This window comes from Chelonia mydas, chromosome 3 (assembly GCF_015237465.2).
Source record: "Chelonia mydas isolate rCheMyd1 chromosome 3, rCheMyd1.pri.v2, whole genome shotgun sequence".
In the NCBI taxonomy this organism is placed as follows: Eukaryota; Metazoa; Chordata; order Testudines; family Cheloniidae; genus Chelonia; species Chelonia mydas.
This window is the reverse complement of record NC_057851.1, coordinates 146337553-146355923: the sequence shown is the minus strand read 5'-3', so window position 1 is coordinate 146355923 and position 18371 is coordinate 146337553. Positions and strand designations below refer to the sequence as shown.

Below are 18371 nucleotides of genomic sequence, written 5' to 3'. Positions count from 1 at the left end.
GGTGTGGTTTGGAAGCCCTTTGAACAGCTGCGGTCTCTTCCTTGTTTCTCAGCCACTCTCTCACTGGCCACCTGATGCATTGCAGAAGATGGCTGTTCCATTACCTGCTTCTGTGCACTACACCTTGGGAGCCTAAGGAGAACAGGATAGAAGTTTGACTTTGTCAGAACCTAAGGGAATGTTCAGCAAAGGATGGTTTCCCTCCCTGACACAGCCATCCACAGCACCCCAGGAGAGGGCAAAATAGGAGAAGATGAGAAACAATAACCAATTACAGCTCCTGGATTCTCTGCCCCAATCCCCTCACAGATTTGAGCAGCCTGAGGATTGCTCTTATTTGTACTGGCTCTCTGTAGTCCCCAAGAGACTATATACAAATTGGGGATAATCAGAGTTCAGTGTAGTCTAACTATTCCCCCTTTCTATCCAAGAGACTGTGGAGAGGGAGGTGTAGGAAACAAATACACTGGCTCTATGCATGCGAGAGACTCCTCTGTGCTAGAGAAAATCCCTGCAGGGGATTTGTGGATGGTTTCACTACCTAAGCATCACAAAAGGAGCAGAGCATGGTAGAGATTCTACCCTGAACTGTTGCCCTTGCTCTCTTTGAAACAATAAGTTAGGCCTTATGGATGAAAAAGTTGGATACTATGAATCAAAGGAAATATTAGAAATACTCAGCTGATGAAGTCTTAAATGGCCATTTTTAATTTTATTATGAACAAACTGAACCAATTTGACTGAAATGCAAGTAACTATAGACATGTAGTTTATCTGCATAGTTTCTTTATGTTCTATAATATAATATACTTAAAAACAGAATCAACATTAACCAGTAATTGTTCAAAGGCAGTCATATTTTAGATAGAATGCTGAAATTGCATGATCAAATTCTGAAGTCTCTAACCAGAACTCCTATTGTAGTCCATGGGAATATGGGCTGAGTAAGAACTGCAGAATTTGACCTATAGTGACTGATGAGAAAATACTTAATGCTTTTTCAATTAATTTTAATTTTTTTTTTGCTACAGTTTTCATGTGGATAATAGTGTCCGTACTAGACTGACTGTCCTTCAGAATTGACATTTTGGTCACTATTCGTATGACTGAAAGAATAAGTATTTTTCACAATATAAACAGAACTATGTGAAGTAGAAGCAATTATAGATACTGTTCACATAAATATGACTCACTTTCTTGATGTCACATTCATCTAAGTGATTCTGTATAAACTGAACACTGGCTGTAAAGTCAGCAGAGTTGAATTCATAGGGAATATTCCAACCCAAAGGGCCAAACTTGCGTCGTTCCTTAAGAATACCATTGAAAATAAATAGTCAGTCTGTTTTCTTTAAATTTACTCACTGTGTTGTTTCATTATTATTTCTGGTGAAATTAAACTGGAATTAAAGATTACAGTCAATAAATGACCCAGTCCAAATACCCCATTATGCATTCCTTTGTGGCATTAATAATTAAAAATGGGTTTCAGGTGCAGCATATTGGAACAACATGTGAAGGAAAAACAACAAAAACATTTATCACTACCCATCCCAATCACCTTAATAGCCCTGGGTTTTAAAATCTCCTATGTCTCTATTGCTAGATCAGGATGATAGAGTTTGTTATGTTAAGTACTATACTTGGCCTAATTTTCAGACATGATGAGCACTTGCAGTTCCCATTGACTTCAATAGACTCAGCACATCTGCCAATCAGGATATAATCTTTCTTTTTTTCTACATACGGTCTATTTGCTAAAGGTAGTTTTAATTTTTCAGTTTCATATTATGACACTGAGTTGCCAAGTGCACTTAGCTTATCCCTTCTGCCTTAATTCCTTCTCTGATGCCTTTCAAAGTTCTTACCACTTTTACACATGGTATGGCTGCCCGTCTACCTCCCTTATGTTATCTCAGATCCTTCATTATTAATGTTTCAGGTTAACATTGCATGCTTCTTTGTAAATGTAAGTGTAAATCTACCAGTAAAAAGAAAAATAGTTCTCTCTAAAATATGGAGAAGTAATCCTTAGAATGAAGGCATTATAAAACACTGAACAGCCTCACAACCCTCACAACCACATTTTAAACTCCTCATGTGGTGTAGGCCTGTGATTGGCTGACAATCTTCTTATGTGGCTCCTAGGAATCTCAGACATGTATTAGTCTGTTATTTTTATTCCTTTGTATGAACATGTACATTTGTGCCCTCCTTGTAAATGGCTGTTGCATGCTATTTTGCTCCTTCTAAAAACTGTCAAAATGTAGAAGCAAAGAAATACAACAAGATAAAGACGGAGCTGTGGAATACTGTACTTACATTTTTTAAAATCAGTTTCAGAGATAGCACATTTATTAGGCATCTCAAACAACATAACTTCCCAGTTAGCAACAGTAAATGGGTAAAACCCTGGCCACACTGAAGTTAATGGACAAAACTCCTATTGACTTCAACATGCCAGTCACCTAATGTGTTGAAGTGTGGTTATGGTCAGAAAAATAACTATGTAAAAATTGGTACCTTACTTATCAGATCTGCTGCTTATGTGTACTGAGAGTTATATATATTGACCTAACTGGAATTTTCTCTACCTTGAAATGGATTTCTGAGAGACCACTAATCCATACTAATGGCTTCTCTTCTCTCTACAGGTGATTGACAGACAAGCTGGACTACAAGTTGTCAAGAACAGTATCCCTGATGAGGCCACGGCACACCTGGTGGCTGAGCTTTGTGACTTTGTCCTCACCCACAACTATTTTAGATTTGGGGACAACTTATACCTTCAAGTCAATGGCACTGCTATGGGTACCCGCATGGCCCCACAGTATGCCAACATCTTTATGGCGGACTTAGAGCAACGCTTCCTCAGCTCTTGCCCCCTAGCACCCCTCCTCTACTTGCGCTACATTGATGACATCTTCATCATATGGACCTACGGGAAGGAGGCGCTTGAAGAATTCCACCTGGATTTCAACAATTTCCACCCCACCATCAACCTCAGCCTGGACCAGTCCACACAAGAGATCCACTTCCTGGACACTACAGTGCAAATAAGTGATGGTCACATAAACACCACCCTATACCGGAAACCTACTGACCAATATACTTACTTACATGCCTCCAGCTTCTATCCAGGACACATCACACGATCCATTGTCTACAGCCAAGCCGTAAGATACAACCGAATTTGCTCCAATCCCTCAGACAGAGACAAACACCTACAAGATCTTTATCAAGCATTCTTAAAACTACAATACCCACCTGGGGAATTGAGGAAACAGACTGACAGAGCAAGATGGGTACCCAGAAATCATCTACTACAGGACAAGTCCCACAAGGAAAATAACAGAACACCACTGGCCATCATGTACAGCCCCCAGCTAAAACCTCTCCAGCACATTATCAACGATCTACAACCTATCCTGGAAAACGATCCCTCACTCTCACAGACCTTGGGAGACAGGCCAGTTCTCGCTTACAGACAGCCCGCACAACCTGAAGCAAATACTCACCAGCAACTACACACCATACCACAGAAACACTAACCCAGGAACCAATCCCTGTAGCAAACCTCATTGCCTACTCTGTCCCCATATCTACTCTAGTGATATCATCAGAGGACCCAACCACATCAGCCACACCATCAGAGGCTCATTCACCTGCATGTCTATTAATGTTATATATGCCATCATGTGCCAGCAATGCCCCTCTGCCATGTACATTGGCCAAGCCGGACAGTCCCTACGTAAAAGAATAAATGGACACAAATCGGACATCAGGAATGGTAACACACAAAAGCCAGTGGGAGAACACTTCAATCTTCCTGGACATTCTATAACAGATTTGAAAGTAGCTGTACTTGAACAAAAAAACTTCAGAAACAGACTTCAAAGAGAAACAGCAGAACTAAAATTCATTTGCAAATTTAACACCATTGCAAATTTAATACCATTAATTTGGGCTTGAATAGGGACTGGGAGTGGCTGGCTCATTACAGAAGCAGCTTTGTCTCTCCTAGAATTGACACCTCCTCATCTATTGTTGGGAGTGGACTACATCTACCCTGATCAAATTGGCCCTGTCAACACTGGTTCTCCACTTGTGAGGTAACTCCCTTCTCTTCATGTGTCAGTATATTTATGTCTACATCTGTAACTTTCACTCCATGCATCTGAAGAAGTGAGGTTTTTATCCACGAAAGCTTATGCTCAAATATATCTATTAGTCTTTAAGGTGCCACAGGACTCCTTGTTGTTTTTGACAGACAAATGACATCAGTAAAATGAATTAGACGAAAATGTTGCTAGTGCACATTGGAACCAAAAGCAATTTGCCTAGAATTAACACACTAGTGGAACTGGTTAAAATAATAGTAATCAGGTAGGTGTATGGACTACTAGTGGTAGTGAAAAAATCACTTTTTGGCAGCAAGTTGCTGTAGAGTTCATGGGCTTTGCTTAGGTTAATAGGGTCAAGACCACAAGAAAGCTTCTCCACAACCATGCAGCTTTGCCTTTTCTCTTCATACTTTTCACAGCATTCTGAGAATGAGGGGGGAAAGAAGGGAAGGCACAGAGAACTCTGCAATTCCAAGGAACAGACTGTGTCTATTCCTAGTAGATCCCTGTTACTGTAGAAGAGAAGTAATTTGCAGCTGTGGCTTGTGTTAAATAAGCCTATTACTCCACATATCATGCAAATCAGATGAAATATTTCTGGGCTAATGCTACATTCCCTAGGATGCACACTGGAGTGGCTGAGCCAACCTGCTATGATTTTGAATTTCCCAAAATTCAAATATGGACTGTGCTGGGAACTAAGCATTTCTTTTCCTGTTCATTTCAAGATGGGTACCATCTTTCTGAGTATGGCTATGTTCTCAGTCCCTCATTAATTATTGAGATAAGACCTCACCTCAGAACTGTCCGAACAGACAAAACTGGATTCTGAAAAATCTGTCTTGAAATGTAAACATGCCAAGTAAACAGCTTCCATTTCCAATATGCTAATATAAAGGTCTTTTTTATTCCCTGACTGTGTCTTGCACAGACCCCTGGCTTAACAATCCTCTGAAGCCTTTTCTGATACAAATTCACATAACTCTCCTGTGTAATGAGGTAAGATCCCAAATAGACTAGAATCTTTGATGGTTCTAAAACACTCTTTTGAAGATTCATGATAAACCCCAATAATTCATTTGTAACCACAATCTGAACTTTTGGAAGAGATTTATCATTTATCAGCCAATCGTCTAAATATAGAAAAACATGAACATCCCAGGGCAGCCACTATTGCAATCAGAATCTTTGAGGAAATTTTTGAGGCCATACCAAGGCTGAAAGGGAGGACAGTGTACTGAAAATTTTGGTTGTTGATCTTAAACGTTGGATACTTCTGACAAATGTAGCAGTACTTATATGGAGATATGAGTATTGCACAACTGTGGATACTAAAACTTTTCTTTGCTGTACAGATTCTATTATACGCTAAAGAAATTCCTTCTTGAATTTGCTATGCTCCAAAAGCCAGTTAAGCCATTTGAGAGTCAAGATTTCTGTGAAGTCTTCTGAATGCTTGGGCACTTAAAAACAACAGCAGAGAAAGTGCTTTCATTCAGCTCATCTGAAGGGAAAGGAAGAAAAGCATAGATATCTTATAGATGCTAAATATATTAGCATCACTCTTTATAACATTTCCTGAGAAGTGAGGCATATTCTATATAGTAACAGTTAGAATGACAGAATCCATTTGTCTAATGGTATGTTTTTCCACTCTGAAAAAAAAGGATAATTCTGTCCCCAAAAGAATGAATGGGTTCAGAGAGCAGCAGGAAATCAGTGTGGATTTACTAGGATGAGGACCTTCCAAAAGCCTTCTGACCTCTGTCCTGCTGATATTTATATATAGTTCCCTGAGCTGCAAATGTTAGATGTATAATGTTAGTATGATTGTCTGAAGAAGCTCACTGGTTCTGAACAGAAGTGTTGAATTTGGGACTTTCTTTACTTTGCTGACAAAAAGACTCCAGTTAGAAAAAAAACCTCTTACTGCTTTATCTAAGTCATTATCAAAAAGTCCAACTCCCCAAAAACGCAAGGAAGAGAACCTTTTCTTTATTCTGAAACTTGACAATCCATTGGGAAAGCCAAGAATTATGTGAGCCACCACTTCACTGGACACAAATGGTGGGTCTGATTCAACTCCCTTAAAATAAATGAAAAGACTCCAGCTGATTGGAACGGGAGTTGGATCAGGCCGCTTACAAATTTTTTTGAAATGTCCACAGTATTTGTAACATCAGCTACAAAGTCATTAGTTAAAATGGCATGAATTTATTTATTTATTTATTTATTTATTTAAATTTTCTTCTGCATGGTCAGTGCCTTCTCAACCAAATGACAAAGAAGCTTTAGAGATGTTCTGGACTCTCTACCCCCTAAATGAAATACCTTGTTATTATTATAATACTATTATTATTTGTATTATCATAATACCTCGGGATTCTAATCAAGGATCAGGGCCTCACTGTACCAAGCACTATACAGACACATAATAAAGAAGACAGTCCCTGCCCCAGAGAGCTCACAATCTAAATAACAGAGAAGATGCAACAGGAGGTCAAAACAAATAGATTGGGGAATGGTGGGAGGATGCGATAAGAAAATGAACAGAATTGAGCAGAAAACCAGAAGTTACAGCTCATCAACTGTCCAATCATGGCTCTTTCCATCCTTCTGTCACTAGTTTTCTTACGACATTTAGAGGGAGACTAGCCTCTGTGGCCTGAAGGCCTTGTTGAGGCAGCCTACCAATACCAGATCTAAGAAGGCAAAAAAAAAAAAAAAAAGCAAGCAGGGACACTGTCAGATGGCTGAGAGTGGCATGTGGAAGCAATAGCTGAATCTAGAGCAGTGCTACTCAAAGTGGTGGTCCGCAGACCAATGCCGGTCCGTGAGCCATCGGCTGCCGGTCTTCTCGTACATTGGAAAAAAAAAAATGCCGGTCCCCCACATCAGATAGCTTGAGAAGCACTGATCTAGAGGACACACACAGTGGCTGTGGAAGAGGAAGCAACTGACACAGTGGGTTTGTAGGGAGACAGCATATTTGTGATAAAAAGAAAGTTTATCTGCCTTATTAGACCTTGCTGCTGGCTGGGTCTTTGGCTGGAAGTCTGACCCTGCACATTTCAGACACACATGGAAAAAATGGTCACTAACTGTTCTGTAACTGTTCTTCAAGATTTGTCGCACATGCAGAAAAGGACCTGGGGATTACAGTGGACGAGAAGCTGGATATGAGTCAGCAGTGTGCCCTCGTTGCCAAGAAGGCCAATAGTATATTGGGCTGTATTAGTAGGAGCATTGCCAGCAGATAGAGGGAAGTGATTATTCCCCTCTATTCGGCACTGGTGAGGCCACACCTGGAGTATTGTGTCCAGTTTTGGTCCCCCCACTGCAGAATGGATGTGGACAAATTGGAGAGAGTCCAGTGGAGGGCAACAAAAATTATTAGGGGCCTCGGGCACATGACTTACGAGGCGAGGCTGAGGGAACTGGGGTTATTTAGTCTGCAGAAGAGAAGAGTGAGGAGTGATTTGATAGCAGCCTTCAACTACCTGAAGTGGGTTCAAAGAGGATGGAGCTAGGCTTTTCTCAGTGGTGGCAGATGATAGAACAAGAAGCAATGGTCTCAAGTTGCAGTGGGGGAGGTCTAGGTTGGATATTAGGAGACACTATTTCACTAGAAGGGTGGTGAAGCACTGGAATGGGTTACCTAGGGAGGTGGTGGAATCTCCATCCTTAGAGGTTTTTAAGGCCCGGCTTGACAAAGCCTTGGCTGGGATGATTTAGTTGCTGTTGGTCCTGCTTTGAGCAGGGGATTGGACTAGATGACTTCCTGAGGTCTCTTCCAACCCTAATATTCTATGATTCTATGTCCATTCCAGTTCATGTACGTGCATGCCCAGTGCACCAGAGTCAGAGATTTTCCCCTTAGCAGTACCGCACTCTCTGCTGCCGAGCAATGGTATAAAGGGTGGAGCCACGCTGACATCCATAGTTTCTACTTCTGGACAGACCCCAATATAGAGGGGAAGGAAGGTGAGTCATGGAATGGACATGGACAACACATCTGGAAGAACAAAAGGTATGGAACAGATTAGTAACCACTTTTTCTTCTTTTGAGAGATTGCACATGCACTTCAGGTGCATCACAAGCAGTCCAATCCAGAGGTGGGATTGGATTTTAACTGAACAATGATTGAAGGACTACACATCCAAATCTGGCATCATCTGTAGATTGAGACATGGCATAATGAGATGCAAAGGTATGTACTGATGACCAATTGCAGTTCTACAAATGTCCTACCACTCTGTCAGAGTGGCGTTGGCAATGTCGTAGCAAAAATATATGCAGGAGGAAATCCATGATGAAATTCTCTGAGTTGAGACTGGAATATCCTTCATCCTGTCCTCAACTGCCATGAACAATTGTGAGGATGACCTAAAAGTGTTAGTCCTGTCCAAGTGAAAAGCTAAGGCTCTCCTGACATCCCAGGTATGGAGCATCTCCTCATCTTTATGAGCATGGGGGGCTTAGGAAAGAAAGTTGGTAAGTGTATTGCCTGATTGATGTGGAAGTGAGAGACTACTTAAGTCAGAAATTTTGGATGTAGGATCTTTGTAAAAGACTGTATAATGGGGTCAGCTATCAGGGCTCACAATTCTACCCCTCCTCACAGAGGTGATCATTACCAAAAAGGCTACTTTCATTGAAAGACAGGGCTGGCCTTACCATGTGGCGAACTGAGGTGGCCGCCTCAGGTGCCAGACTGTGGGGGGGTGCCACTACAACCCAGAGTGTAGAAAATTGTGTCTGCTGCTGGTGCATATGTATTCTCTCTGCTCTAGATGCACAGAGATGGTGGAGTGCTGTGCTGGAGGAAGGAGGGCACAAGAGACATAACAGGCAGGTAGGAAAAAAGGCGAGAGGGAATAACAGAAAGCAGCAGGAGCTGCAGGGAGAGAGAGGAGGTACCTCTCTAGCACCCCCAGGAGCCGGGACTGATTAACACCAGCTTCTCAGGGAGCTTCCTGTTTCTTGCTGCATCCCTGAACCCACTTGAGGAGAACAGGCAGTCAACTGAAGTAGTAGGAGCCAGTTAGGCCCTTAAGACACTGATATCTTCCCTCATTCAGGCCCTGCTACCAAGCTGCTTATTTGTCTCCTTCAACTGAATGTTGAGAGCCACTATAGCTGGCACAGAACAGAAGTCATGAGTGAAAGAAGAAAATGCCCCTCTGGGGCAGCATTCAGAAAAAGAAAGAAATCAAGAAAGCATTCAGAAAAAGAAAGAAGCTTTTCTAGCTAAGCAGGAAGGAGCTCTCCTGATATAGATAGATACAAATGTTCACGGTGAGCCTTCCGGCTCCAGTGAGGATGTGAGTGGTGAGGAGATGCCTGATCTTCTGGTTAGTCAGAGTGCAGGTCACCTGGCAGCTACTGCAGCATCCATATCTCCATCTCAAATGGATGTAAACATGCACATTCCTGAAGAAAAGTGTGTAGATCAGAGAAGAGTGTGGTGGAGGCGCAAGAAACAGCTGCTGCCTGAGTTTAGTTCCTTAAGTCTAGATGATCCAGGACTGTGGACCCATTTGAGCAGTAGCCTGAGCGACTTCCTTGTACTGGCTGGGCCACAGCAAGTGAAAAACTTCATGTTCCCCAAAGACAATGAAAATCTTGGTGCCTCTCGCAGCAGCACTGGACTGCTTCTGAATTCCACAGGTTGGGGGCATTAGCCTGAGAATAATGAATGAGGAGAGAAGCGATGCAACAGAAAAAGAGAGGCTTAAAACTGGAGGACTAAGATACTTGCTCTATGCTTCCATGTGAAAGAGCAAAATATTGAGGAGAAAGAACATTGAAAGGTTGATCCTTATTTGCAATGGCTGTCATAAATATAAAGGGAATGGTAAACCCCTTTAAAATCCCTCCTGGCCAGAGGAAATCTCCTCTTACCTGTAAAGGGTTAAGAAGCTAAAGGTAACCTAGCTGGCACCTGACCAAAATGACCAATGAGGAGACAAGATACTTTCAAAAGCTGGGAGGAGGGAGAGAAACAAAGGGTATGTGTGTCTGTCTATATTCTGTCTTTGCCGGGGATAGACCAGGGATGGAGTCTTAGAACTTTTAGTAAGTAATCTAGCTAGGTACGTGTTAGATTATGATTTCTTTAAATGGCTGAGAAAAGAATTGTGCTGAATAGAATAACTATTTCTGTCTGTGTATCTTTTTGTAACTTAAGGTTTTGCCTAGAGGGGTTCTCTATGTTTTGAATCTAATTACCCTGTAAGGTATCTACCATCCTGATTTTACAGGGGGGATTTCTTTATTTCTAATTACTTCTATTTTTATTAAAAGTCTTCTTGTAAGAAAACTGAATGCTTTTTCATTGTTCTCAGATCCAAGGGTTTGGGTCTGTGGTCACCTATGCAAATTGGTGAGGCTTTTTATCCAACATTTCCCAGGAAAGGGGGGGTGCAAGTGTTGGGAGGATTGTTCATTGTTCTTAAGATCCAAGGGTCTGGGTCTGTAGTCACCTAGGCAAATTGGTGAGGCTTTTTTTTTACCAAACCTTGTCCAGGAAGTGGGGTGCAAGGTTTTGGGAAGTATTTTGGGGGGAAAGACGTGTCCAAACAGCTCTTCCCCAGTAACCAGTATTTGTTTGGTGGTGGTAGCGGCCAATCCAAGGACAAAGAGTGGAATATTTTGTACCTTGGGGAAGTTTTGCCCTAAGCTGGTAAAGATAAGCTTAGGAGGTTTTTCATGCAGGTCCCCACATCTGTACCCTAGAGTTCAGAGTGGGGGAGGAACCTTGACAATGGCTGACAGTTCTTTTTGCCTACTTGCTTCCTAATAGGTGGAGATATATGTCTGTCAGGATACCTTCTGTTTTAAGATGCAGAAGAGGAAACATGCACCAGAAAAGTCAAAACACCAAACTGAACTTGTGGGGGTGGGGGTTTGACAATCTATTTAAAAATATAGCTGCATTTTTCAGCATAATTAGTTACGTAATTAAGCAGTCAAGTTTAAGTTATGCTTTTGTTTACTGAGTTATGATTTATTTAAAACGACTAATGCTTTTTCTGAATGTCTTAGAAATCACATAATTTGGTGATAGACTTTCATTTGAAATAATCCTATTTATTGAAAAAACTGACAGGCAAGAAGAAGTCATTTTCTTTTATCCTGATATTGTATATATGTGACTTTCAGAGGTTTCACTTTTGAAAACTTATTTTTAATATTAACAATTAAAGGAGTTTTGTGGAGAAAATGTTCACATTTTAATCTAATCAACATTTGTGTTGAAGCCTCACAAAAAGGGTTTCCATAGTTGTTTACAATTCTACTTTCAGTAAATCTAGAATGAGTCCATTGACTAGAGTCACTCCAGATTTACGCAGTGTAACTTAGAGCAGAATTTGCCCTGTGTTTTAGGTTGCAAGGACAGGTATTTGAATTAAGGACTGAAAGAACAGTTAGATACCACTGAAACTGTGAAATACGCAAATAACCTCAATGAACAATTGGGGTTGCAAACAATTTTCCTTCTATTCTTCTTAAGTCAGATATTATTTACTATGAGGAAATAAGGCAGTATTAACCCATAATACTTTAAGATTGAGTATACTGGTTCTTTGTAAATTTTCCTGAATTACTGAGTACAGTATACTTATCTATGGAACCGTTGTGGGATCAGGGGATAGTGAGTTTAAATACAGACCAGTGCCTATATAAGTATGGTAACTGACACTCTTTAAATACCTCATCTGGATGGATGAATAGCTACAGTATTACCAAAAAGTTCCCGCTCCACTGGCTGAATAGGCCTGGGATACTCCAGCACTACAGGTACAGTATCTCCATGAGGCAGCATGCAGCATAGCTTGCTCACTCAGCGTTCATATGAGCTGGAAGAGGAGTGAGGAGCAAATATGTGCATAAACCTGCCTCCCTGGGTGGGACCTTTAAAAACTGCGTCCATGTGCCACAGCAAGAATATCAGCAGCTTAGCTGTGTTCTACACTACAAACTTATGTTGATATAACTATGTAGTTCAGGGGTGTGGAAAATCCACACCCCTGAAGGATGCAGTTATACCAACAGAACTCCCAGTGTAGACAGCACTATGTCCACGGGAGGGCTTCTCCCTTCAACATAGCTACCGCCTATCAGGGTGGTGGAGTACCTACACCAATGGGAGGTAGGCAGAGTCTTCACTAAACGGTAGAGAGGTGCAGCTGCACCAGAGCAGCTCCACCGCTGCAGCACTGTAAGTGTAGATGAGCCTTCAAAAGAGACCTTAAGGTTTAATTCATGTTTATAAAGTTCTTTGAGATCTGTGGATAAAAGGATCTATACTCAGAAAGTGAAAAACGTTAGAATATAAATCTCACAACTACTATATCTTTAAATTACACAACATGGGCCGAGTTCTGCTCACACTGAAGTCAATGGAGGAAAATGTCTATTGACATTAATAAAAGCAAAAAAGGTTTTAAATTCTCAGAATATAAAATCTGCCTGCATCTTAAAAGAGACTAAATCAGTAAGGTACATCTGAAAAGGAGTCCCCAGTCCTGCAAAATGGATGCACATGGAACATGAAATAAGAGACTTTCATATTACAATAAAGATACAAATATCTACTTTTTATCAGGAACCCCAGTGAAAAAGACTCCACTTAACATGAAGTTGAATGCAAAACCTATATGAAATACCTGGACAGTGGAATGTAGGAAAGCTACAGTGTAAAGCAGAGGTTTCCACATAGGCATATTGCTGACATCTAGCAGGTCTTGATTAATTCCTGAAAACGTTCTTTTCAAACCTGCACGTACACCCTGGGGAGGTTCATTTGTGAACTTTATAGAAATCTGTCATGTAAAAATGGTGAAACAATTAGATTTACTTTCTTAAAATAAAACAAGGGTCTATCTAAAATGTTGCAACTTGTAAAGTTATGAGTCATAGAATCAAGACATGTGCAGCTGAGTTCAGCTGATCAGAAACTACACAAAATGAACGTATATTGGAACCAGTAAATTAAAGTCCTAGGATGTACAGTATTTTCAAAATGTTAACATGTGACTTTTGAGAATGCTTCAGATTTTGCAACATAACTTCCATTCCAGTGCCATATTTTTAGCTTCAAATTTTGTTTGACTAATTATTTCATTTTCATATACCTAATTTAGATAAATTCACTTAATGATATTAGGTCTAACTAAGTATTGAACAAACCTGTAGCAGTGTAATTGGGAACTTGTCATGTGGCTCAGTGGTTATCCAAACTCGAAAGGTCTCATCAGGAATCTCAGCAGTAATAACTGTTTCCAGTAGTTCATCCATGAAATCCAGGCCTAAGTGACAGTTTTGAAGTAACACCCAGCCCCCCTGTATAAAAATAATTTATGAAATAATTTTTAGTCAGTAAACCATCTTGTGATTTTTAAAAAAAGAAAAAACACCATGTTTACGTTAGAATCAGATTTGGTCACATACATCTAATTACTCTGAGTTTGTGGAGGTTTGGTATGTTTTTTGGCTACACAGTATCATTTCATTTGGATATTGACATAGATGTAACAGCTAGCAAAAATACATTTGAAGTTATTTTCATATGCTATAGTTCAGACAGAAAACAAAATAACTGGACACAATGTAAAAGTAAAGTAGCAGTGCCATCAAGTGGCAAAAGTAAATAACAGAAAGCCAAACCCGGCATTCCTTAACCCAGAGAAACTTCTATTGGCTCAGCTGCATTATCAGTTCAAAAAGTCTCCAAAGAGTGAAAATATTCCAGTTGAAACCCAACACACACATCTTTTCTTTTTAATTATCTGTAAGTTAAAGAGTCTAATGTTACTGTAGAGAGGATGAGGGAAGATTAAACATTTTCACTGATAACCTAAATTAATCTCCAATAAGAACATTTGGGTGAAATTCAGCCTTGTGCAGAAGGTTGCCCAAATCCTATGGATTCCTTAAGTACCACATAAGCTGTATTTCAAGGGTTGGCCATCTACACAGGAATGAATTTCTTCTATTTGTGAATTAAAATAATCAGTCTTTTCAGCCTCAACTGTGTTATTTGTTAAGAAGAAAAAGAAGCCTAATACAAATATCTGAGATTATTAAATTAATTCCAGTGACCTACATGGGTTTTATTGTAATTTATAATGTTACAGTTGCTATTTTGTGTTAGTTCATTTACATACAAATGAACATTTGATGAATAAATTTAATTAAAATATTTCTATCACCATTTAATATATTTTGGCCAACTGAAATACAGTGAAAATAATTAAATATATTTCTTTTCTTTTAAGAAGTCTCTACTAGTTTGGGAGGAAGATGCTTAATTAAACTCTGTCACTCTTCTAAATTATTATTATTATTTGTATTACTGTAGCATCTAGTACCCCAAGTCATGGACCAGGACTTCACTGTGCTAGGCACTATACAAACACACACACAAAAGATGGTCCCTTCCCTTGATAAAACCGGTTTGATTTTCAGAAGTTTTCTATTGCTATTGCTGATTTTCTGTATCTAGTGCTGCACTGCATTTTGAGCATTGGATATAAATACACTAAACTGATGTGGGAATTTTAAATATTTCTGACCTTGAGATGAGCATGTAAAACCCAGAGTCAATTTTACACAGAAACTGTAGGATACAAGGGTACGGGTATAAAGGGCATGAAAAAGCAACACAGAACCTTAACCGGCATTTCAGTGTTCTTTCATACCTGCTGCATTGACATCTGAGTTAGCTTGCGTGCATGAACTTCTTGTCCCTGACCCATAGAGATAGTCCTACATTCTACAACAGATGGAACACCATGTTGTTAATTAATGTATATATGTTAGCTTCTTCAGCTAAGAACAAGTGAAATTAAAATTATTAGTTCAAAGTGATATTGGGAAAAACTCCTGAAAAATGGAATGGAGCACTATTTTAACATACAAATATATACATTTTGTTCCTGTTTATTCAGTTCGTATGCCTTCAATATTTAATTATTTCTCAATATGAGCATAATTTTCTATAAATATTAAAAGTCTAATGAAGCACTTGAAACTGTATATTTAACAGACATACTATGTATTTATAATGGAATAAATATGGCTCATATTACTGTTGTCAATGGGAATTTGAACACAATAGTTTCTCCTAATTACATGCAAAGCAAGATTTTCAAGAAGTTTAGATGTGCAACTAGCAACCAGATTTGCAGGCAAAATTACAACTGTCCACACAAATCAAGTAACTGCACATTCTAATGTGACTAATTAGCATAAATGTATTTAACCACTTGTCCATGCAACTACTAAATTTGTATGTACAATATCACACATATTGTAGACACAATATATGCACAAAGTCTAGAATTTTTTTTAAAGTACCTTTTTGTTACAGAAATAATTTCATGAAAATAAACAAATGGCGGATTATCTTGCTACCTGCAGCAAGAAATATTTAGAATTGTACAATCAAGAGACAGCACTCTCAGCTGTGCAAAACTCAAGGGCTTGTCTACATGCAATGTTACTGCGCAGCAAGCCAAGGTGTGAATCTACAGAGCACTAGCTTGCCACACAGTAGAAACTGCTATTGCGCACTAAAAGTTCTGTATAGCGTGCTTTAATATACTGCTGTTTGAAATGATAGGACATCAAAGTGCACTACAGAACTTCTAGTGCACTACAGCCGTGTACACACAGGATGTTACTGCATTGCAAGCTAATGCAATGTACATTCACACCCTGGTTTGCTGCGCAGTAACATCCTGCGTAGACAAGCCATAAGACAGGGTAGGTATCTATCATAAATACTTACAATTATAGAATGAATAATGTCATGGATTGGAAGGAAGATAACTAATAAGCAATGTAAACATTGAGAACATATTACTGAAGAATGATCTTCAGCACTGCAGTATTTATTTAAAGAATTGATTACTTTATTTCTCCATCTCTAGGAGAAAGTTCAGGGACAACTAATGGTAAGGCAGGTTTAACAAAGCAGTTTTCTAGAATAAAATCCCCAAAGTTATATTTCCTTTTTATGATGAGAATGAATAACTATGTTCATACCCAGTTTAAGTTTCCTTGCCAAGGCATCAATCTGTATAGTTGGGTCAGACCCCATAGACAAGAAACAGATAAGGGGTGTTCGTGTATCACTTTCTTCCCAAGTCTTCTCTAAATTTAAAATGACTGGTTCTGTATATTTCTCTTCCAGCGAATCAGCAATATACTTTCTGGCTTGGGAAAGGGTGCGATCTGGGCACCAAGACCTGGGAATACACATATGTAGTGAGCTACAAATTCAGTATCTCTTTCCTTTATTTTATTTCATTTCAAGGTTATGGAGGGAAATTTGAGACTGTGAGATTATATAGGAGACAAAACATGTTAAGGAAACTTTGACAATAAAATAACTTAAAATATTCTATTCCAAAATACTTTGAACTATTTCTCTTTAATAGACCTTAAAAATGGTTAAGTTTTCAAACTCAGCGACAGAGGAGTCATTAGTAAAAAAAAATTTTTTTAACACCCCCCCCAATTAAACTTGCATTTACAAGTTCCTCAATGTTCAAGTGGAACAAGAAATGTGATATACTAGAGAGCACTGCTCCATTCATAGTAAACAGACTAGATATACTGAAGCCATGTTACTACACGCTATATCAGTTGGATTGGTTCAGTTGTGAAACTAAAGCTGTCTCAAGAACTCGCTAATAATGAGAAACGCAACTTTAATTGTGTAGAGACTCATACTACATAATATATAATACTACTTAATGTATACGTTTTTATACAGGGCACAGCTGGCAATGCTGCTTACACTTACGGTTGTCCACTTTCCATTCTAAGACCCTGTTTTCAGTTGCTCATAACTTTGCACGCTTTAACTGTATGGACTGAAATTTTCCATTCTGGGTACCTGTCTCAGGCTGACTTTTTTTTTTTTTTTTTTGAAAGTTTCAGCAAAAGCAGTTCAGCCATGTCCAAGCACACAATTAGGGGAAAATAAGTTGTTTTGCTCATATTAAAACAAATCTTAAAACTGTTTAACTGAGAAACTGAAGTGCCTGCATGCTTTGACATTTAGTAGAGCAGCTTCTATTTGTGTCAGAGGTGCTTTTTACTGTTCTCAAAAAAAAAAGCATCCTAATCTGGCCAAGTTACAGTAGATCTCAGAGTTATGAACACCAGAGTTACAAATTGACCGGTGAACCACACACCTCATTTGAAACCAGAAATATTGAGTCAGGCAGCAGCAGAGACGAAAAACAAAAAAAGGAAATACAGTGCAGTACTGTGTTAAACGTAAACTACTAAAAAAATAAAGGGAATGTTCAAAAAAAGATTTGACAAGGTAAGGAAACATTCTGTGCTTTTTTCATTTAAATTAAGATGGTTAAAGCAGCAATTTTCTTCTGCATAGTAAAGTTTCAAAGCTGTATTAAGTCAATGTTCAGTTGTAAACTTTTGAAAGAACAACCATAATGTTTTGTTCAGAGTTACGAACACTTCAGAGTTACGAACAACCTCCATTCCCGATGTGTTCATAACTCTGAGGTTCTACTGTATAAGCCTTTGAAAAAAGTTTGCATATGCTCAATAGGGATTTGTTAGAGTTTGTTGCCTGAGCAGCTTTAATTTGGCCCCTTGTGCACATGCATTATGATACAATCTTCAATTAGATGGTCACATACTATTTTTCCACAGCACCCGTGCCTCCTTCACTGCACAGGATGGACCGTCTCTGGGGGTGAATAGAGGTTGTGTAATTAATGCTGTTGTTTATAAGATCCCTGCCCCATCTGCTGCAAAAGTTGGAAGGCATGTATTGAATGAGGCAGTGGATTGTATGTAGAGAAAGGCTGGATTCATTGTTAAAGCACCTGAATACTGCCCCAGAGAAATGGATACTATCCCTCCCTTAGCCACAGAGCTCCGATGTACTACAAGACAAGTCACTTAATCCAAACTTTTCACAGGTGGTCAGTAGATGTTAGTTCATTTTCTGGGTGCCCAACTTGAGCACAAGTGCTGAACACTCCCAGCTATAACTGATGCCAATGGGAATATGGTGCTTTGAACAAATAAAATAGTACATAAAACTTAACAGAGTTGCTCACTGAATCCTTCTTTTATTACCACTGTACCTTTCATTTTTTGAGTTGAGTTGCAATCTTTCTTTCTTAATAGGATAGATACAAATTAATTATTTTAGAAAAAACAGATTTAAAAAAAATTAAATCTTTTTTTTAATT

The 18371-nt window shown here is 39.2% G+C and overlaps 1 protein-coding gene across 1 annotated transcript in view; it reads right to left on the bottom strand.

Moving 5' to 3' along the window:
• Positions 1–18371, bottom strand: part of DNAH8 (dynein axonemal heavy chain 8) — a 612643-nt gene that overhangs the window by 25434 nt on the left and 568838 nt on the right. The window contains exons 83-87 of the mRNA XM_037895538.2: positions 16180–16382; positions 14832–14905; positions 13321–13473; positions 12798–12953; positions 1194–1310 (exon numbers count right to left, since the gene is read on the bottom strand). Of these exons, the coding sequence (XP_037751466.1) occupies positions 1194–1310; positions 12798–12953; positions 13321–13473; positions 14832–14905; positions 16180–16382 (703 nt within the window). The remainder of the gene's footprint in view (positions 1–1193; positions 1311–12797; positions 12954–13320; positions 13474–14831; positions 14906–16179; positions 16383–18371) is intronic.